At 38.9% G+C, this 22,600-nt stretch overlaps 1 protein-coding gene across 4 annotated transcripts in view; it reads left to right on the top strand.

Annotated features, from left to right (window-relative positions):
* LOC132898581 (PH and SEC7 domain-containing protein 1-like) overlaps positions 1 to 22,600 on the top strand; it is a 164,690-nt gene that overhangs the window by 100,039 nt on the left and 42,051 nt on the right. For all 4 annotated transcript variants that reach the window (XM_060940291.1, XM_060940294.1, XM_060940292.1 and 1 more), the window contains one exon: positions 13,261 to 13,304. In XM_060940291.1, the coding sequence (XP_060796274.1) occupies positions 13,261 to 13,304 (44 nt within the window). The remainder of the gene's footprint in view (positions 1 to 13,260; positions 13,305 to 22,600) is intronic.

Here is a 22,600-nt window from a genome sequence, read left to right as displayed (position 1 = left end):
GAAAGTCATTTGACTAACCAGACTGCATAGCTATTGCAATGTTATCGCTAGCTCTAAAAGCACAGACAACTTCATTGCGAGCTTTCTCTTGGAATAAAACGTTCACATCCCTCAATATGCTTCCGCAGTTTGGATGGTGAGTTTTTGTAGGCCGTGACGTGGTTTGTTTTCAGCAAACATTTTAAAACGAATCTTTAATCCTTTCAGAAAACTGAAACATGGGTTCTAGCTATAGCCACGAGTGCGTGCATTCTCCAGAAGAACCGCCTCCTTCCGCCTCCTCCTGCCATCAACTGATCGTGTTAAATAACGCTGCTGAGAAATCACTGAACTTGATTTTATCCAGTCTATGGACGTGACGTGACGCTAGTGATTACTGATCAGCTCTCAGTGTCACCTGCGAAAAAACCAATCACGTTTTGGAAAAGAAAAGAAAAAAACATCCATTTTCAAAGCTGCTTCAGAGTAACGAGGACCTTCATAGAAATGTAGTGGAGTGAAAAGTCCGATATTTGCCTTTTGAAGTTGGTCATAAATTTCCAAAAAGAATAATACTCAAGTAAATGTCCTTCGTAACTGTCTACCTCTGCACATATGGGTGTGGTGATGAGGTGTCCACAAACTTTTGGTCATATAGTGTAGCTGTGTATTATGGATGGGGGATGTGGCCAGATTTCCCCCCCCCCCCAATGACTTCCTGTACTATTCCTCCCCCCTCCACTTTGTTTTTGACTGTTGGCCATGATGTTAGAAGAGTGGACGAAAAATTTAGTGAGATAATACTGGCGTTAAATGGAATCAAACGAGCAGAGCAGACCATTTTGAATAACATGGGGACGATGGACAGGATGAGATTTTCTGTTTTCACCTACAGCAGGATTTTCAAAACCATAACCTGCCTTCTGTCTCTCTCTCCTCTTACTCATTCTCTCTTCATGTCTATTTTCCCCCTCCAGCTATCACTTTCTAACCCACAGCAGCAGTTCACTTTATTTCCCCCATCTCTATCTGCTTTCTCTCTTGCTGCAACCGTTCTTCCTTTTCCTCCTACTCTTGCTGTCTCACTCGCTTGAGCTTACTCATGCATGCTCTTGCTCCTGATACAAGTCATCTTTGAAACTCAAAACACCACAGCATCGGTGCATTTAGAGAATTTGTTTCACTGTTTAATGTAAGACGCTGTACTGAGATATCGGACTTGTGCAGTCTTTTGGGAGAGTGGGTTCTGTTGCCACAACATCAGTAATTGTGTAAATGATAACTGGGGCCTGAAGGATGGCATCATGCTTGGAAGCATATGTACATACAGAAACACAAGATATTTGAGACCACCGTATTTGTCAAGCTGTTAGTGATTTTGTGTCTTGCATTCAGTGATGGCAGCACAAGTTTCTTTAGCTATGGCTTTCTTTACGTGCTGTTTACCATGTATGGGGTGATGTATTGGATGTAAGGAATAAAAATAATGGGAAGCCATGGCCTAAAGCTTAGAGACGCAGCTTTAGGACCAAAAGGTTGCCGATTCGATTCCCTGGACCAGCAGGAATGGCTGAAGTGCCCTTGAGCAAGGCACCGAACCCTCAACTGCTTCCCAGGCTACTCTGGGTATGTTGTATGTTGGTCTTATCCAGAGTGTCTGCTAAATGCCTGTAATGTAATGTAAAAACACTTGGGGGCATGGTGTTATAGGAGAATAATCAACAGCAGGCAGGTATAATTCTGCTTGGCACAAAGTAGACGTCTTAAACTCCAGCATTGATTGTTTTCCAAGAAAGCTGTAGCTCAAGGTGGTTGGGTTTTTTTAATTTAATTTTTTTTTCTCTCTCTCTCTTGTTGAATCGTCCAGTTTCAGTGAACTGTTGTAGCCCATTTGCTTCAAGGTTTGGTGTGTTGAGCCTTTTGAGATGCTTTTCTGCTCTACCATGGTTGTAAAGCGTTGTTATTTGAGTTACAGTCAGTTTGAATCAATCTGCCCTTTCTCCTCTGACTTCACATCAACAAAGCATTTCGAAATGAAAATCCCAGATCATCAGTTCTGTAGGACGATAGATGAGGCTGAGAGACTACTGGATATCATTAATAGCACATGCAAAAGATTTAGGTTGATGAAATCATTCAAAAAGACTAAGACCCAAGTCTTCAACAATGAGGAACTTGCGCAAAAAAAAAAAGAACACACTTTTTAGTGTAGATGAAAACACAATTGAGAATATGACTAAATTTATTTACTTGGGCAAGTTGATCTCAAGTGATACTAAAGTGATTAGATCGACAAATCACAAGTGCAACAGCTAAATTCAGCGAGTTGCATTCTGTGCTAACTGATAGCAATGCTAACATGACTACAAGAAGGAAAATGTTAGAAGCATGTCTGAAATCTCAGCTAACCTATGGAGTGCAATCTTGGCTCCCAAAAGAAATTGAAATACATAAAATGGAAGTGTGCTGGTTCCAATGCTTAAGAAGTCTGGTTAAAGGGGGTTGGAGAAGAGGGAAGATGCAACTCCGAGGAAGCTGAATACAAGTTTGAGTATTCTAACAAAGACTTAGGAAGGATTGTCAAAACCACGCCCTTACAAAACTTCATATATGCACAACATCAACATATCGGTCATGTTTTGTATATAGAGCAGAAAACACCACCTACGTGATGACGTTATTTGCTAAACTGACTAGAAAATACTTCCGTGGTCCGTGGATAAGACGTGCAAGAATTCTCAACCTTACTATCAATGAAGCAAAGAAGTTAACATGATCTAAATTAGAGCTCACCAAGCTAATCAGTGATAAAACAAGCTTACTTCATCCACTTCAATTAAGTAAATGGAGGAACGCATAGGTAGGTTGGTAGGTTACTGAAATATTCAAACCAAAACGATCACGTCACAATCCTCATCATTTTTCTGATGTTTGAAATGAATATTACCTGAAGCTCTTGACCTGTATATGCATGATTTTATCCATTGCACTGGATACATTTGATAACTTTATCCATTGCAATACTTTTATCCATTTTTACAATTTTATAAATTTACATTTATAAATAAATTTTACTATATATCTTATTTAAATTTGTACAGTTTTATACATTTTATGATTTTATCTATTTTTACAATTTGATCATTTTAAATTTTTTACCATGTTTTACAATTAAAATTTTTTACAGTTTTAAACATTTTAAACTTTTATCCATTGCAATAATTTTATCCATTTTCACAATTTTACAAATTGATATTTATGAATACATTTTACTATAAATCTTACAATTTAAATTTGTATGATTTTATCAAATGTTATCTATTTTTACAATTTTATGAAACAATTTTACTTTAAATCTTACGGTTAACATTTTTACAATTTCATAAATTTCACAATTTTATCCATTGCAATAATTTTACATATTTTATTTTATCTGTTTTTACAATTTTATAAATTTACATTTATAAATAAATTTTACTATATATCTTATTTAAATTTGTACAGTTTTATACATTTTATAAAAAAAATTTCTATTTTTGCAATTTGATAATTTTAAATGTTTTACCATGTTTTACAATTTAAATTTTTTAGTCTTAAACATTTTACACTTTTATCCATTGCAATAATTTTATCCATTTTCACAATTTTATAAATTGATATTTATGAATACATTTTACTATAAATCTTACAATTTAAATTTGTATGATTTTATCAAATGTTATCTATTTTTACAATTTTATAAATTTACATTTATGAAACAATTTTACTTTAAATATTGCAATTAAAATTTTTACAATTTCCTAAATTTCACAATTTTATCCATTTCAATAATTTTATCCATTTTAACAATTTTATAAGTTTACGTTTATGAATAAATTTTATTATAAATCTTAGTTTCAATTTTTACAATTTCATGAATTTCACAATTTTATCCATTTCAATAATTTTATCAATGGATTGCAGTAATTTTACAGTGGATAAAATTTTACAATTTTATCCATTGCAGTAATTTTACATACATTTTACAGTTTTATTTCTGTTGCAAAACTTTAATCCATTGAACTGGATATCATTGCACATTGGATGGTCAGTGTATGTTATGTTATATTCAGGTGACCTGAATATTTCTAGATTGTATAATATTAAAGACGTTTTTGTTCAGCTGTTCTGATTATTATCAGAAATGTTGCCATGAAAAGGAGCCACAAAGTGGTTAAGTATTTCTGTTTCTAGATGTCTGACAGCTGTGTATGTGAAATATGATGAAGTGTGTGGCTGCAGGCGTTTCGTTAATGAGTGCATCAAATCGTTTGTCGTTCTGATAACAAACAGGCCTAACGTACCATGCCCGAGTAGTCGTGAAAGCTTGGGTTAAGCCACTCTGAGCGAGTGAGCGTAAATGATGTTGGTGAAAAAAACTGTTATAATAACCTGAGTTTCAGGTCTTTTACTTTACATAGATGTAATTTATTTGGTGCAAACATGTAATGCATGCATGATTTGTTGGATCCTACTGGTGCAAAGCTGCCATTTAGGCTGCGTGACTCTAATGCGAACACATTTATTTATTTTGTTATGACATAAATCCATTTGTGTTATTTTTATCTTAAATTTCTTAACAGTTGTATTGATTTTATTTGCTGTTATAGCTAGTGAGCTGGGTTTGTTCCGAGAGTAAATAATATGTTCTGAATTAGTATTTTGCATGTTGGAGTTGACCTGTTTTTCTTTCTGCATTTGAATTAGCAGCTTGATACTGTAAAATAGGTCCTGTTTTTCACACATTCCCACATGTGCGGATTTTTCTGTCTGAGCAGTCAGTGTTAATCATTTTTCTCTCTTTCTCGGTCTCTTTCACACATAGCTTTGAGAGAGAACTAGTGCAGAATGTTAATCAGTATTCAGAGCGTGAGGCTGTGCGTGCACGCGTGTGCGCGCATGTCTGGGTGTAGAGACGAGTCCGATGGCGCCGATTGGCTGCGCAGTAGCTGAGTGCCGAGGGAGGGAGATATGCATTCAGAGAGGGAGAGACAGACAGACGGACGGACGGACAGAGCGGTAAGGGGAGGGAGGAGAGGAACTCGCAGCCTCAATCAGGTCTCCCCAAGATCCAACCACTTTCCATCAGCCACAGTGAATGGACTGGAATAGAGAGGCTCATTTTCTGGTTTGAGCTTGAACACCTGATAGCGATTCAAATGGAGCACAGAAAGGAATTACTGTACTAAGACTTGTTTTTCTGCTTCTGGAGAGTGTCATTATATCAAAGCCTTGAGGCTATAAATGTGTATGGAGAAAGCAAGCGAACGAGAGACGCGTCTTATAAAGCCTGAGGTCTGTTCTGTTCTTCTTACAGACAGGACGAGTGGAGTGACGGAGACGAAGCGAAGAACCCGAGACCCTGATTTTTGTTGTTTTTAGTAATGAGGCTTTTTTTTTTTTTTTAATTATGATTATCCTGATTATGTCTCGGCGTTTTGACATGCATCAGTTTTTAGGCTGTTTTTGATCCATTTCATGTTTGATGGAAGACCCTTAAGTCCCATCCACCTCTGTACAGTGTGTTTTTGTGTACGCGTGGGTGTGTGCTCACTTGTGTTTCCACCCGTTACATCCATCTGTTGGATTCTGGCTGTGCTTTCACGCTTGTACAAGTATCCTTTGCCATCTGTGTGTGCATGCATGGCTTTTTGCCTCCTGTTATATCACCAGTCCCTTGTTTTTGGTGCGTTTTGGTTCCAGTTTGGGATATGTATGTTCTAGATTATGCTTTTTGATGTTTTTCTATCCATCAGGTTCAGGCTGTTCAAGTCAGCTTTCGCACAGAGAGCAGATCTTCTGACATCATCTCTCTCATTTTGTCTTCTTTTAGGGCATCTGGTCTTTCAAGTGGGTTGAAAAGTATCGTCGTCTCGTTCGCATCATTTTTAGTCGAATTTGTTTGTAATGGCTATGGCTCCATTGCACTATTCATCTTTTGATTTCAAGTGTGTTTGGAGTTCAGTTTATCAAGTTTGTGACAGATAGGTGAGATAACAGCATCTATAATGGTCCTACATGAAGTTGGATTATAACCGAACCACATCAGGCCTTTTTTTTTTTTTGGGTGAAGGAAAACTGAAGTGAAACGAGACAGCCATTTATTACCAGAGTTATATATGTGGGTTTTTCTTTTATGTTTGTTTTTTCAAAAACTCTAATTCTCTGAAGGTCCACTTACCTGGAGTTTTCTTTCCTCCAAGCCGAAGCTCAGAAGAGAAACATTTTGATATATTTTTTTTCTAAACTTTCATCACTTGACTTTTTCCTGTCTGAAAAAGCCATTCATTATCCGATTGAAGCGTCACTGCCAGACGAGACTTTGGCCTCACTGTGTGTGTGAATCCTCAGGATCGGCCTGTTGAGCTCCCTTTAACCCGGTTCCATCGTCATGATCGGCGTAAACAGTCTGCACTCAGCAGGACGCCTGCGCTCCCGTTCTCTCTGTTCTGTACGTTACGGGCGAGATTTCCGTATGATGGACCCTTTTCGTTACCCACGTACACCACGCTCCCGTTCCCTCAAGCCGCTAGTGTTCCCTGACCTGCTGGGCAAAGCTCAGGATGGCCAGAAACATCCGCAGTTCCGCAAAAGGAAGAGGGTATGCTGTCTGCCAGCCTCACTGTTTGTGCATGCCTGTCTTACCTGTGTAGCATGCATGCATATAGATAGATAGATCTTATTATTATTTTTAATCATCATCTCGTTCACCTGTCTCGCCCTTGTTCCAGGCTTGTGAAATATCTGTTTAGCAATATATTTGACACGTACAGTATTTCCTGTAACCAGAAGATAAATTAGATTCTTAAAACTGATTTAAACAGAAGTTGTGCTGTTTTTGCACTGGGTATGCTTTTATTTTTTCGTTCCTCCAAGAATTTTTGTCGAATCTTTTTATTTAATGGATCCGAACATGTTGAAATCTCTGAATATTTATTTATCGATCATGTTTTAGATTGGTCAATTGCATGATTTCGGAGCTGAACGACTGTCAGGAGACCTCAGTGATGCAGCATGAACGTACTTCAACATGCTTGTGGAGGAGTCCGGTGAAAAGTAGCATCGCTAAATTTAGTCGAGATCAGTATTCATGGACATAATTGGAGGAAAAAAAAATTTGTGTGGCCTTGACTACTCCACACATGTACACTACCGTTCAAAAGTTTGGGGTCACTTTGAAATGTCCTTATTTTTGAAAGAAAAGCACTGTTCTTTTCAATGAAGATCACTTTAAACTAATCAGAAATCCACTCTATACATTGCTAATGTGCTAAATGACTATTCTAGCTGCAAATGTCTGGTTTTTGGTGCAATATCTCCATAGGTGTATAGAGTAGCCTGGCAAGCCAGACTAAATGTGAATATTTAGTCTGGCCTCGATCCGTAGACATTTCCGACAAACCGCTGTCTTTCAAACTGTCTCTGTGTGTATAGGCCAACGCTCTGACCAATCAGCGCAACAGTGACTGTGGCGTAGTCAGAGCGACAGAAAGCAGTGGGGGAGGCCTTGGAATTAAATAATTTTTCAAAATGCGTATTAATTAATAAACAGGTTCTAGATATTAAGAAGTTTGGAGATAATGACCACAAGTTTGGAGTCTGTACCACATACACATTTTTTTCCAAGTGTTTTGCAAGGGTTTGCTTAAACTGTTTTTGAGAGTTTTTATTTAGTGGTGTTTGGTGAAATAATTTCCCTTAAATTTAAAATAACGGGAAAATAAGAAACAATCAAAAGGTAATGTTTCAAAACTGTTTATTACTTCTTCGTACTGCACAAACTAGCCCCATCCTTTTGGCTACGAGCGGAGCCAGCTGGTAGATCAGACTTTTGCCATAGCCGGTCGGCAAAACAGCGAAAACGTCCTTCTTGAAAAGGAATGAGCGGAGATCCTCTTCCTGCTCATGTTTCAATGAAAACTCCAAGTCTAATTCTTCTAAAACTGATTCCAAAGCAGAGTCAAACTAGCGCTGTTCACTAGCCGTAGCCATCTTTCCTGTTGTGCTGTCTCCAGCGTTGCGCAGCTTTGTCGTCACTCCTGCAAAAGCCCGCCCAAAGAATCCAAACAAAAACCTTGCGTTGTGATTGGCGGGCACGATTTGATGCCCGGGGTGTTTTTGTTTATATGGTGCGAGGCTAGACCCATTCGCTAGGCAAAAAATATTTTTGGCTGCTAGGCGGGTGGGTCTAGTTTACTAGGCTATGTATAGAGGCCCATTTCCAGCAACTCTCACTCCAGTGTTCTAATGGTACAATGTGTTTGCTCATTGCCTCAGAAGGCTAATGGATGATTAGAAAACCCTTGTACAATCATGTTAGCACAGCTGAAAACAGTTTAGCTCTTTAGAGAAGCTATAAAACTGACCTTCCTTTGAGCAGATTGAGTTTCTGGAGCATCACATTTGTGGGGTCGATTAAATGCTCAAAATGGCCAGAAAAATGTCTTGACTATATTTTCTATTCATTTTACAACTTATGGTGGTAAATAAAAGTGTGACTTTTCATGGAAAACACAAAATTGCCTATCTGGGTGACCCCAAACTTTTGAACGGTAGTGTATAACCATCACGCCATGTTTTAAAGCAATCACATGATCCGTACGGACCTGCACATGCGCTCTTAATAAACCCATTGTGAAAAGTCACATGACTGAGAAGATACGAATTTTTGAATCCGGTCCGGAAAAACCCGTATGCGGCCCCAAACCCGTTTCCCTCGCTTCCAGCGTTTTCATTTTGCTCTGAATTGTTACTTTAAAAAAATGAGCAATACGACTGAGCACTGTGAACGTGAATTTTATTATCCAGATGATTTTATCAGACACGGACGTAATTGAACAAGCTGAAATTGTCTAAGAAATGTATTTTTTTAAATAGGTGCTTTCGAGCAGAGAAATGCACTCGTTTATACAAGGATGCCTCCATTATTCTGAAAAAACAAACACTTATCGTGTCGTCATTTGAAGTGACTCGACTGCTGACTTGAGTCTGTTTGGTTTTCAAATCAAATTTCTTTCGTGTCGATGTAATAGGCTTGTATTGATGACATCGTCTCCGTGAGCGGACCCGAGTTTGAACTGAATTTTAGTAACGATGTTCTCTTTAAATTTGTTTTCATTTTGAGAGAACAGTAAAGTCCGTTGTATTTTATAGAGTTCAGACTGTTATTTCAGACTTGTGCAAAGGTGATTCAGTATAGAAATGGTTTGCTGTCAATCAAATAAAAATTGATTGGCTCATTTTTTTTTCACATATCATTGTTTGTTGTTTTTCACTGTGTATGTTAATTAAAATAGTCTCATGAGAAAATCCTTATTGACAGGGTTAGGTCGGGCCGGACGGGAAAATATTTGGCTCGAGGTCATGCCGTACGGCATGACCTCGAGCCAAATATTTTCCCGTCCGGCCCGACCTAACCCTGTCAATAAGTGCATGATGTGTTTTTATTCCTCTTGTATCTCAATGATTTGTAAACAAATTCATTTTTAATTCATTAATGAAAGACGTGGCACTTTTTATGCATTTATAGTTACATTTAATGTTACTGAACACCCACGACATGGTTCCTGTCATCGCTTGCGTTATAGCAGCTATAAATGGCTGTTCCCTTCGGCAAAAAAAAAAAAGTTACTGAGAAACCAGAAATCATAACTGAAGAGGACATTTTATAAAACTGTAAATAACTGCACATTTTCTAAACCTATTTATCGTTCGACTTGGATGATCTTGCATATCATGTCCCTGTGAAATGAGCTGTTACTATAGAAACGATGACATGTATTAGAACAAGCACATTAATGGACCCCTGTCATTTAGGGTACAGCTGCTATTATTATTATTATTGAATGAATGAATGAATTTGAATGAATGGATTTATTTATTTATTTATTTTGAATGAATTTATTTTCAAACATGTATAAAAAAAATGTATGTAACTATTTGTACATACAAAAGAAAGAAAACGAGAAATTAACAAAAAATAAATAAAATAACGAAGAGCTAAGACATTACAAAACACCGCACATTGTTCGAAAAAGGAGTGGGAAGAAGTACATTATTATTCTTATTATTATTATTATTATTATTATTGTCAGAGCTGTACTGCTATAGAAAATTAATCGACACGTTCAGAATCGAGCCCTCAGCAGCGCTGTGGTGTAATCACTATTAAGACACGACATATCATTTTGCAGCTCTGACCGCAGCCGAAGGCATCGTCTTACCAGCTGTCAATCCAATTCCATTTCATTCTGACTGCTAACATCTGTCTGATGTTGGTGGAGCAAATGTTTAAAGGAGTTTCGTGTTTGAGGAACGGATCAGAATGCACTGATATCGGTCTTTTATTGGTGATCTCGACTTTTGAATGCCAAACAATGAGGGCCGATTACTGTAAAAGCATATTACTGCGATCACTGGGCAGTTGCGTATGAGCTATTAATTAACATTAGTGTGTTATGATGAGTATCGGACTGTGAATTTGTTGGTAAAATGGATCATTTTTGCGAGGAGGAGGTATCCTCATCATCACCATCCGTACTTTTAGAGATCTGACCAGTTGAATGTTACATGGGCAGTCTTGGAGAATTTGTAGCTGTGTGCGTTAAATATGGACTTCGTTATGAGTAGTTTCTTGGTGCTCGTTAGCAAATCTCAGGAAATCTAGACATGTTGAATACTTCTTCAGGTGCTATGATGCTTAAATAATCTTGGCTGGCGTTGAGTGGTATTGCGCAAATATTCCATTCAACTAGTATGATATTGAACGACTCGAAGACCACAAAAAAAGCCGCCATTATTATTTTATTTATTTTAAAATTATTATACATTCCTTTCGGGTGTTCAGCGCATCTTTCTCTTTCAAAATTCTCTCAAAATCTTCCGTATTTAACAAAGCAAACCTGGCGGCCATGTTTGTTTACAAAATTTCCCAGTTGCTTGCTAGCTCGGCAGTTTTACGTCTCCGATGTGTGATGTCATGTTGTCTTGACAACCGTGCAATATCGTAAACCACATTCAACGCTCATTCTCCATTGGGTAGAGTGACGTAATACACGCAGGATGAGCGATATGCTAACAATATTGCATGCTATCAAACCAAATGAATGAAACCCGCTAGAAGGGAATAGAACGTGTTTTTATTCCATCAAAAAAGTGTCCTGTGTGGATGATGGATAATAGTTTTATATTGCTTACCTCTACCGAATGTTGAAACGTTCCCTTTTTCAAAGCCATATAGCACGACATAAAATGGTGGGGTTTTATTTATATATATATATATATATATATATATATATATATATATATATATATATATATACACACACAATAATGCAACCGATTTATCACACTTACTGATGTGGACTTGCATTCGGTAATTTTCCATGCTTAGTGTTTTGTTCTCATTCAGCCAACAGGTGATGAGTTTATGCCGTCGTGTTGTCCGTCCGGCGTTGTCCACATTTCACAAAAATCGCTTCTTCTCTCTCAATTCTTCACTGATTTTTGGCAGGAAGGTAGGCCTGCCTAGGGTGCATATACTATAGCTTCTACCCAAAGTTGCATAATTGCAATTAATAATGAAGATATGGAGTAATTAATCAATCCCTAATGAGCAGTTTCCACGCATATCGCTTCTTCTCCCTTAATTCTTCACCGATTTTGATTCTTTCTGGTATGAAGGTAGGGGTACCCCGGGTGCATATAACTTCTACCCAGATTTGCTTAATTACAATTATGAAGTTATGGACTAATTAAGCCTTAAGCAGTTCAACAAAAATTGCTTCTTCTTGGTCAACATTTTGGATTCTTTCTGGCAAATAGGTCGGTATTCCTAGGGTGAATATAGCTTGTATATAACTTGCAACATTTATTGTGCAAGGTGGCCCACTTTAGATCGTTCCTTCTGGACTCGACGGGACCAGAGTGAGCTACACCATCATTGACGGTCTTGTCTGTTCTTGTTCTAGGAAGCGTCAGATCGTAATTGGTAAAACAGCTTTTCGGTACAACGCCCCTTCATCCTGGAATGCACTTCAGAAACAGTTAAAACTTGATGTACTCATTCCACTTTCTGATTTTGTAAACTTTGTGTTGCGAACACTCTAAATTATCACTGTGCTAATAATAATTTTTAGATTTATTTTTTTTGGATTGATTTTGATTGCTTTATTCCGAACAGTAAAGAAGAAAGATATAAAATAAAAATTAAAAATGCAATAATCAGAACATCGTCATAAACAAACAGAATAGCGTAGCCACAAGGCAGTAACATAATAATGTTCGGAAAGGATTAGGAAGAAGTAAATAACTTTATCAAATCCTAACCCTCTATACCACGGCTAATCAAACGTCACTTTCCGCCATAATGAACTATATATACAAAAGAAAACAAAAGCAACAAACAAAAAAGAAAACATACCAACATGATATCGATCAAATCATATATGCAGATACTTGTTATATCACACAATACATATATATATACAGTATATACATATAACTATACACACTTCCATACGTACAGACACCCATAATATAATTATGCATATATATTATATACAATTTCCTTATTTTGTTTACTTCCTTATTTCCTTTGTACGTTGTATTGCGTTTTTCTGTTTGTATGTTTTATATTCTAGCTAGGCGCTGCCCTTTCTTGGCCAGGACTGACTTGGAAAAGAGACTTCCGTCTCGATGCGATTTACCCTGGTTAAATAAAGGAGAAATAAAATAAAATTTCATATTGTGTGCCTTTTAAAACGTCAGCGGCCGTGATGCATCACTCGGCCGTAATGTGAACTTATTGTTGTAATCAGTTTTACAGTACACCATATTATGAAATGGATATAACCTCACAATCCATTTTAACATTACCATTAACATTATTCCTTGAATTAATAGTCTGTGCTTGAATTGATGGCTTTTTTTTTTTTGGTAGAGCAGACTTGGAATAATCAATTCCATGAGCATAATTATCCCAAATGACATCAGTCATATTCAGTCCATCGCGAATAATTTCGAATTTCTAATTACAGCTGCGGGAGAAGGATATTAATCACAAATAAGACACTGCCGTGTTAAATCACTGGTGTGATGATTACTGTGTTTTCTATTGGTATGTTTTGAGTAGATAAGATTCGTGTAGCACTATCGGAGCAGTGGTGTACACACACACAGAGGCACATATAACACACTCAACATAATATTTGTATCTAATCCCCCTGTTGTGTCTCTCTGCAGGCTCTCTACAGCTCCATTAAGAATGAGAAGCTTCAGTGGACAATGTGAGTCTGTTGTCTTCTCTCTTACTGTACAAGTTTTATGGTTCCAGATAGAAAATGGTCCCGGTTTCATTTTACTTGGCTACAAATGCATGTATTTGTGTGTGTGTGTGGGGTGGGATGCAATGACCATTTGAATGCAAAACATTTTTAATCCTGTTAAGTTCATGTCAAATGTTTTTGTTGTTTTTTTTCTTTCTATGAAGTCGTTTGCAGATAAGAGTATATTTATGGAGTTTTTGATAAAACGACACGTCAATATGTCAGTATTGATGACGTCTGCTGCGATGATGCTGTAAGAGGCGTCGGGTAGGAGCATTACTGTGTCAAAGATTTCTATTCTTGTTTTTGCCATCGCAGTCACCAATTAACTTCCCTGGCTTTCCTAGTGCTGTTGCCATGGTTACGCCTCCATGGCTACCACTCCATAGCAGCAGCTCTTCTTCCCCTTTGCTGATCTGAATCCATTCTCACTCTTGCGTGCATACATGCGCACACGCAATCAATCAAAAGCATTTTGAAACCTATGACTACCTTCCTACGGTATATCCAAAGTTAAGGTATGCTTCCAAGCCTCCTGTTATGACAATGGCAGGTAAAATAGTCTCTCGTGCTCTCTCTCTCTCTCTCTCTCTCTCTCTCTCTCTCTCTCACATGCACTGTACTGCAGCATGCATGCATCCCTAAAAAATGCCAGTCCTCTTACTGCTGCAGATCACAGTGAAATGATTTTTGATGCTTTTCGCAGTAGTAGTGTTATGCAAACATGCTCGCTGATCCACATGGATACGTGTTACACTTTCTGTGTTATACATTATATATGAAGAGTTGTGGGCTGTTGTGAGGCAGCGCACGGTGTGCTGGAAGGCTCCATATCTTGCTCGAGAGAATTAGATTGGAGAGACTGAGAAAGATTGAGCATATGAGCGAATTGGATGAAGAGGCTATATATAGAAATGGAAAAGGTTGAAGGGTCGTAAAAAAAAACCCACAGGGATGAAAGGATACGGTGTCCTTACTTTGTTATCTCGGATGATTTTGTAACTTTGACCGACGTCTTTATGTACATGGGACGTCTCGGCTATCGTTCTTCAACTGTTTGATTTGTTTAGGGTTGATGATGATGATGATGATGATATAATTTCACCTACAACCCCAAATCAGAAAAAACGGGACGGTATGGAAAATGCAAATAAAGAGGGCAGTGGATTTTTTTTTTTCCTTTTTCTAAATTTACTTTGACTTGTATTTCATTGCAGACAGAATGAATGCAAGATATTTCCGGTTCTATCTGGTCAACTTCATTTCATTTGTTAACCGTTAACCATTCATGCATCCATTCCTGCGTTTCAGACCTGCAATACATTCCAAAAAAAAAAAAAAGTCAGGACGGGGGACATTTAAGGCTAGTAATGAGGTAAAACAATTAAATAACGATGTGATTTTGAAACAGGTGATGTCAACAGGTGATTGTAAGCATGATTTGGGCTGAGGATCTTCAGTTTGTCAAGAAATGCATGAGAAAATTGTTGAAATGTTTAAAAACAGTGTTCTTCAAATAAAGTTATGAAGGGATATTTCATACTCTATGGTACGTTATATCATTTAAACAATTCAAGGAATCTGGAGGAATTTCGGTGCATAAAAGGCAAGGGTTCAAGCCTAATCTGAACCCCCGTGATCTCCGATCCCTCACTGCATCAAGAACTGTCCTTCATCTACAGCTGATAGAACCACATGGGCTCGGGATTACTTTGGCAAATCTTTGTCAAGCTACAATACAGAGTTGCATCCACAAACACGAGTTAATACTTGACTGTGCAAAAAGGAAGCCTTATGTTAACTGTGTCCAGAAGCGCCGTCAACTTCTCTGGGCTTGGAGGCATCTGGGATGGACCGTCACGCAGTGGAAACGTGTTTTGTGGTCAGATGAATCAGTGTTCCAGGTCTTTTTTTGGAAGAAATGGACACCGTGTGCTCCAGACCAGAGACGAAAAGGATGATCCAGACTGTTACCAGGAAAAACTCCAAAATCCAGGGTGTGTCACGGTATGGGGTTGTGTCAATGCCCTTGGCAAAAGTAACTTGCACTTCTGTGATGGAGCATTAATGCAGAAAAGTACACTCAGATTTTGGAGCAACATATGCTGCCTTTAAAGTGCTGATGACACGAACATGACTCTATGCAATTTCTTAAATAAACTATACAACATGGCAAACATGTTAGATTTCTGTTATAATTACGTGAAAAGAAGCTGTTGTTACGCGAATATCCAACTTTTAATTGCACAGCGCAAGAAAACTGGGTCCGTGGCTCGCGGCCATGTTGTGACGTCAGCGGAAGAACACGCTGCGGTTCACTGGCTGTTCTACTCAATGGAAATGGCGCATGAAAACGCCGGTGAACTCTCTAGTGCTAGCTCTTCAACAACCAAATGCTGGTACTTTAAGTAGTGATCATGATTGCATGATTTTATCTGATTTTAAATAAATGAGATTGATAATAATGTGAATGTTCACAACTAGTACATACTTCTGATTCAGCAGCTGCGTCATACTCCGCAAAAACATCAGTAAGAACCTACAGTATAAATGGAAATGCAATACACTAAGCTCAAATGACTTGAGGAAAGTATCATTTCTAAATTTTTTCTACATATTCTTGAAGTCGGTCATCGGGGTACTTGCTACCGTTCCCTAACAACGCATGGCAAAGGGTAAAGTGTAGTGTTGCTACGAGTACTTGCTAAAGCCTCCGATGGAAGATCCTCGATGTGCTGATAAGACATACAGTTCTATAGAACACACAAGTGTCACGATAATCACAAAACAGATGCAAATTGTTAAAATACCTAATTTTTAAGCAATCATGTGTTGATCTCTTCCGAATAGAATCTATGATAGCCTACCCTCTTTACCCTTTGCCTCTCGTTGCTAGGCGGCAGTTACATGAAAGCCGCAAGCTTTCACAAGCAAATACATGACTGATATCACGCCGACTTCATGATTACATTTATGATTATCATGAATGTGTACTCTATGATGTGTACTCTATGAGCGCTCTGGAGCGAGTCACTTCCAAGATGGCCGCGCAGACCGCAGTGTTACTATTTTTAGCATCATGTCGGAGCACTCTATAGCTCTACGTACCTTTTATCTTGTCGTTTCTCAACACATGTTCTGACAGGAGGACTGTCTTTGGAGGAGTCGCCTTGTCCCAGGTGACTGCTGGATCCGGCATAGCTACTAGTAGACCCCCTCCGGAATACTGTAGGCACTGCTGATGGTAGTAACACACATTTGTGCTGAACTGAACACCCAAGAGATTCTTTTAAGCTGGGAAGGGTGTCAAAACAATCCAAATCGAAGTGTTCAGAGCACAGGACGGATGTTGGTGAGGGCTCCCACTTGTCACGAGTGCGCCTGACTTGCCTCACCCACTTCGCATGCAGCTCGGGATCTCTGGGAAACTTGAATAAACTTACCCCATCCTTGTGGGTTTTGGAGCAAAAGCCGGCAACACAATGCGAAGGCATAATAACTATATATATACATAATGTATAATAATGTCTAATAAAAATACTAATAATGACAAACTGAACACCTGCCGCATCAACAACAAACTGGTAAGGGAGGAGGAAGGTTCTTTCGCTGACGTCATATAGCTCCTCCTCCTCTTTCGTCTCCTGGGTGCTGCAGCCCCGTCAAATTTGCCCAAATAGCCGCGTTTTTTATCATAACTTGTAAAATAGGCGCCTTCGTGAATTAATATATGGATCATTGGGAATTACTTTTTATGTTATAAAACATCGCCAAAGATGTCAAAAACGTGTCATCAGCACTTTAAGACGACGTCTTTTCCAGGGAGATTTCACCAAGACGATGCAAAACCACATTCTGCACACATTACAAAGGCGTGGCTGTGGAAGAAGAGGGCGTGTCCCCTCTGTCCCTAATAGAGAATGTGTGGTGAATTTTGAAATGAAAAATATGACAATGACGACCCTGTACTGTTGGACACCTTAAGACTTGTTTACAGGAAGACTGGGACAAAATAACACTTAATCACTTGGTGTCTTCAGTCCCTAAACATCTTTTAAGTGTTGTGAGAAGAAATGGCAACATTATCCTGACATTATTTTGACATGTGTTGCATCGGGATTGAAATAAGTGTTTTGTTTTTATTTTGAAGCCCTCACGGTCGAACGAATAATTGGTATACACGCCAACAAGTTGGGCGTCACTTGACTGCATGCTACTGAAGCAGACTCGGCTTTTCAACATTAGTTTGTTGTTGGAAGGAGTTGATTCTGATGTATTCAAACTACAGTCCTGGACTTTTCTCACACAATTATTGCAAGGAATTGTGCAAAAAGCTACAACCAACCAATGTTTCCTGATGCGGTCAAACCAGAATTGGGAGAAATGTGCAGCTAGAAGGATGAGCTGAATCCGAATGAATCACGAGTGTGCCAAATGTCGTCATCATCATGGACTTTCTCTTAAATGACCTACGAAGACCATGTCAGGTGCCATCTCGTGTTGAGTGTATAATAAGAAAGTGTTTCTCCAGTGCACGCAGAATTGTTGAGTGCTGAAAAGTTGCCTGAATCTAGGCATCTTTTGCATCATACTTATTGAATGATGTAAGCACCATGAGTCCATGGAGTCATCCTGTTTTGTTATGAACATGGCAGGCCAGTGGTGGCAGTGAGATACAGTATAGGGACTTTGTTCTAGCTCACATTAGGGCTTCATATACAGTGGAAGAAATAATTATTTGATCCCTTGCTGATTTTGTAAGTTTGCCCACTGGCAAAGATATGAACAGTCTATAATTTTAAGGGTAGGTTTATTTTAACAGTGAGAGATAGAATATCAAAAAGAAAATCCAGAAAATCACATTTTATAAAATATATAAATTGATTTGCATTTCGTTGAGTGAAATAAGTATTTGATCCCCTACCAACCATTAAGAGTTCTGGCTCCCACAGACCAGTTAGACACTCCTAATCAACTCGTTACCTGCATTAAAGATAGCTGTCTTAAATTGACACCTGTATAAAAGACACCTGTCCACAGACTCAGTCAATCAGACTCCAACCTCTCCAACATGGGCAAGACCAAAAAGCTGTCTAAGGATGTCAGGGACAAGAGCTGCACAAGGCTGGACTGGGCTACAAAACCATAAGCAAGAAGCTGGGTGAGAAGGAGACAACTGTTGGTGCAATAGTTCGAAAATGGAAGTGACCATTTTTTGATTTGATTTTTCGATTGATGGTCACAAAATGACCATCAATTGACCTTGGTCTGGGGCCCCACGCAAGATCTCACCTCGTGGGGTATCAATGATCATGAGAAAGGTGAGAGATCAGCCTAGAACTACATGGGAGGAGCTTGTTAATGATCTTAAGGCAGCTGGGACCACAGTCACCAAGAAAACCATTGGTAATACATTACGCCGTAATGGATTAAAATCCTGCAGTGCCCGCAAGGTCCCCCTGCTCAAGAAGGCACATGTGCAGGCCCGTCTGAAGTTTGCCAATGAACGCCTGAATGATTCTGAGAGTGATTGGGAGAAGGTGCTATGGTCAGATGAGACCAAAATCGAGCTCTTTGGCATTAACTCAACTTGCCGTGTTTGGAGGAAGAAAAATGCTGACTATGACCTGAAGAACACCATCCCCACTGTCAAGCATGGAGGTGGAAACATTATGCTTTGGGGGTGTTTCTCTGCTAAGGGCACAGGACTACTTCACCGCATCAACGGAAGAATGGACGTGGCCATGTACCGTAAAATCCTGAGTGACAACCTCCTTCCCTCTGCCAGGACACTGAAAATGGGTCGTGAATGGGTTTTCCAGCACGACAATGACCCAGAACATACAGCCAGGGCAACAAAGGAGTGGCTCAAGAAGAAGCACATTAAGGTCATGGAGTGGCCTAGCCAGTCTCCGGACCTTAATCCCATAGAAAACCAATGGAGGGAGCTGAAGCTCTGAGTTGCAAAGTGACAGCCTCAAAACCTTAATGATCTAGAGATGATCTGCAAAGAGGAGTGGACCAAAATTCCTCCTGACATGTGCGCAAACCTGGTCATCAACTACAAGAAACGTCTGACCGCTGTGCTTGCCAACAAGGGTTTTGCCACCAAATACTAAGTCTTGTTTGCTAGAGGGTTCAAATACACTGTAAAAAAAGAATAGTTGAGAATACTTGAAATTTCAAGGCAACCGTCTGCATTAAGAATTTTATGTTTTGCCAACGATGTGCCCATGATAATCCAAACTATGATAACACTGTTATCTTTATCAAGAATTCTTAATTAAGTCAATTTTCAATTCCTCATTCTGCCAACATAGATTTCTCTTTTTGCTGAACAGTGGCATTCACAGTAGTACAAAAAGGCAATTGAGGTTATCACAATTTTTTTTCTTTTTTTAGACTTTTTTCACCTTTATTTGGATAGGACAGTGTAGAGACAGGAAATGAACAGGAGAGAGAGACAGGGAGGGATCGGGAAATGACCTCAGGTCGGAATCGAACCCGGGTCCCCAGATTTATGGTATGGAGCCTTATCCACCTGAGCCACGACAACATGAACTTCAACCGGAGAGAGAACCACATTGCCCAGCCCTTGCATTTGGGAGAGGAAACCACGTCTCTTGCTCATTAAGAGCATGCGCTGAATAAACACCTGTGGCAATTATGTATTTTCAATTCAGATTATTCACTATTGTATATTTACACATCATTGAGGTGCACCCTATCAGTTTGATGTGGATTTTTCTGTTCGTTAATAATTATTCATATTTTCTTGTCCATTCAATTGTGAATATGGAATTACTTGAACAAAGCGTAATTCTATTTTTTACAGTGTACTTATTTCACTCAAAGAAATGCAAATCAGTTTATATCTTTTATATGAAGTTATTTTCTGGATTTTCTTTTTGATATTTTGTCTCTCACAGTTAAAATAAACCTACCATTAAAATTATAGAATGTTCATTTCTTTGTCAGTGGACAAACTTACAAAATCAGCAAGGGATCAAATAATTATTTCCTCCACTGTAAATGTTGAATGACTCAGGTGGTGCAGTGGTTCATGGTTTGTGACTGGGGAGGGTTGCGTCAGGAAGGGCGTCCGGTGTAAAACCTATGCCAACTCAAGTATGTGGATCAGATCCACTGTGGCAGTCCCTAACGGGAGCATCATTGCAGATCAAGGTTCCTTTCTTAAAGCTAGACAGCCTTTCAATTTCATAAAATCGGTGAAATTTAGTTCCTTCTAAAATTTGGTCATTGTGGTGATAGGTTTATTTCTGCAGTATCTGAAAAATATCAGGCCATTCTGTGGCTGGCCTATTCGGCTACTTATCGGCCTATTCGGTTTTTAGCCATGTTGAATTCAGTTCGTTTGGTCCACGGCAGGCGTTGCTTATCCACGTGATCTTCACAAGACTTGTGCGAGACTTCCAAAAAAGGTGTCAGTGCCGCCATTTTGAAAACTGTTTTCCAAACTAAATATTGCACAAAAATGAGTTTAAATGATGATTGCTGCCTACTTTTTTCAAACTTTCCTGATTGCTATCAAAACAAAAACTTCCGGCTTGATCACATCAGCATTCGAAAGAGGGCGCGCACGTGTTTTGAAAACGTTGGCAGATGTCGGTCACTTTGTTTTCCGCTGTACGTTTTACTTCCGTCCTACGATGTCTCACCGATATTTATTAGTTTGGTCCTGCGTTTCCTTTCCTTCGTATATAACAATGTCTTTTCTTCTTGCTTTCCGTTACTGTCGTCGGTCTGTCACGTTTCATTCGCACACTCGCATCCTCCATTTTTCTCTCCTGTTTCAAATTTGTATCCCACAATGCCTTGCGTGAACAGGGAAAGCCCACCACGTGATGCATGACGTAGTATCTTGAATCGGGTCATGGTGAAGCAGGAAAAAATAGCTGAGAATTTAGAGCCATGTGACCCTAAATTCATTAATTGTTGCTTTTTTTTTTAAAATAATAAAATTGGAAGTCTGTGATTCAAATTCAGTAGCTTTCGGTCACTAGACAAAAATAATTGCATGTCGGGTCAAATTCTTTTTATGACCTACACTTAAATCTGAAAGGTAGTCTAGTTTTAACTGACCGTTGTCCACGGATTAAAATTTTCAACATGATGCCGCACTTTTTCCCAAGTTTGTTTGCAAGTTTGAGTGTTCTTGTCGTTCTCATATCCAGTGTACAGTCTGCAGTGAAATTATTAATTGCATGTTTTACAACCCTGATTCCAAAAAAGTTGGGACAAAGTACAAATTGTAAATAAAAACGGAATGCAATAATTTACAAATCTCAAAAACTGATATTGTATTCACAATAGAACATAGACAACATATCAAATGTCGAAAGTGAGACATTTTGAAATTTCATGCCAAATATTGGCTCATTTGAAATTTCATGACAGCAACACATCTCAAAAAAGTTGGGACAGGGGCAGTAAGAGGCTGGAAAAGTTAAAGGTACAAAAAAGGAACAGCTGGAGGACCAAATTGCAACTCATTAGGTCAATTGGCAATAGGTCATTAACATGACTGGGTATAAAAAGAGCATCTTGGAGTGGCAGCGGCTCTCAGAAGTAAAGATGGGAAGAGGATCACCAATCCCCCTAATTTTGCGCCGACAAATAGTGGAGCAATATCAGAAAGGAGTTCGACAGTGTAAAATTGCAAAGAGTTTGAACATATCATCATCTACAGTGCATAATATCATCAAAAGATTCGGAGAATCTGGAAGAATCTCTGTGCGTAAGGGTCAAGGCCGGAAAACCATACTGGGTGCCCGTGATCTTCGGGCCCTTAGACGGCACTGCATCACATACAGGCATGCTTCTGTATTGGAAATCACAAAATGGGCTCAGGAATATTTCCAGAGAACATTATCTGTGAACACAATTCACCGTGCCATCCGCCGTTGCCAGCTAAAACTCTATAGTTCAAAGAAGAAGCCGTATCTAAACATGATCCAGAAGCGCAGACGTCTTCTCTGGGCCAAGGCTCGTTTAAAATGGACTGTGGCAAAGTGGAAAACTGTTCTGTGGTCAGACGAATCAAAATTTGAAGTTCTTTATGGAAATCAGGGACGCTGTGTCATTCGGACTAAAGAGGAGAAGGACGACCCAAGTTATCAGTTCAGAAGCCTGCATCTCTGATGGTATGGGGTTGCATTAGTGCGTGTGGCATGGGCAGCTTACACATCTGGAAAGACACCATCAATGCTGAAAGGTATATCCAGGTTCTAGAGCAA

This window comes from Neoarius graeffei, chromosome 14 (assembly GCF_027579695.1).
Source record: "Neoarius graeffei isolate fNeoGra1 chromosome 14, fNeoGra1.pri, whole genome shotgun sequence".
Lineage (NCBI taxonomy): Eukaryota > Metazoa > Chordata > Actinopteri > Siluriformes > Ariidae > Neoarius > Neoarius graeffei.
The sequence above is the reverse complement of the archived record's forward strand: the minus strand, read 5'-3'. Positions and strand labels throughout refer to the sequence as shown.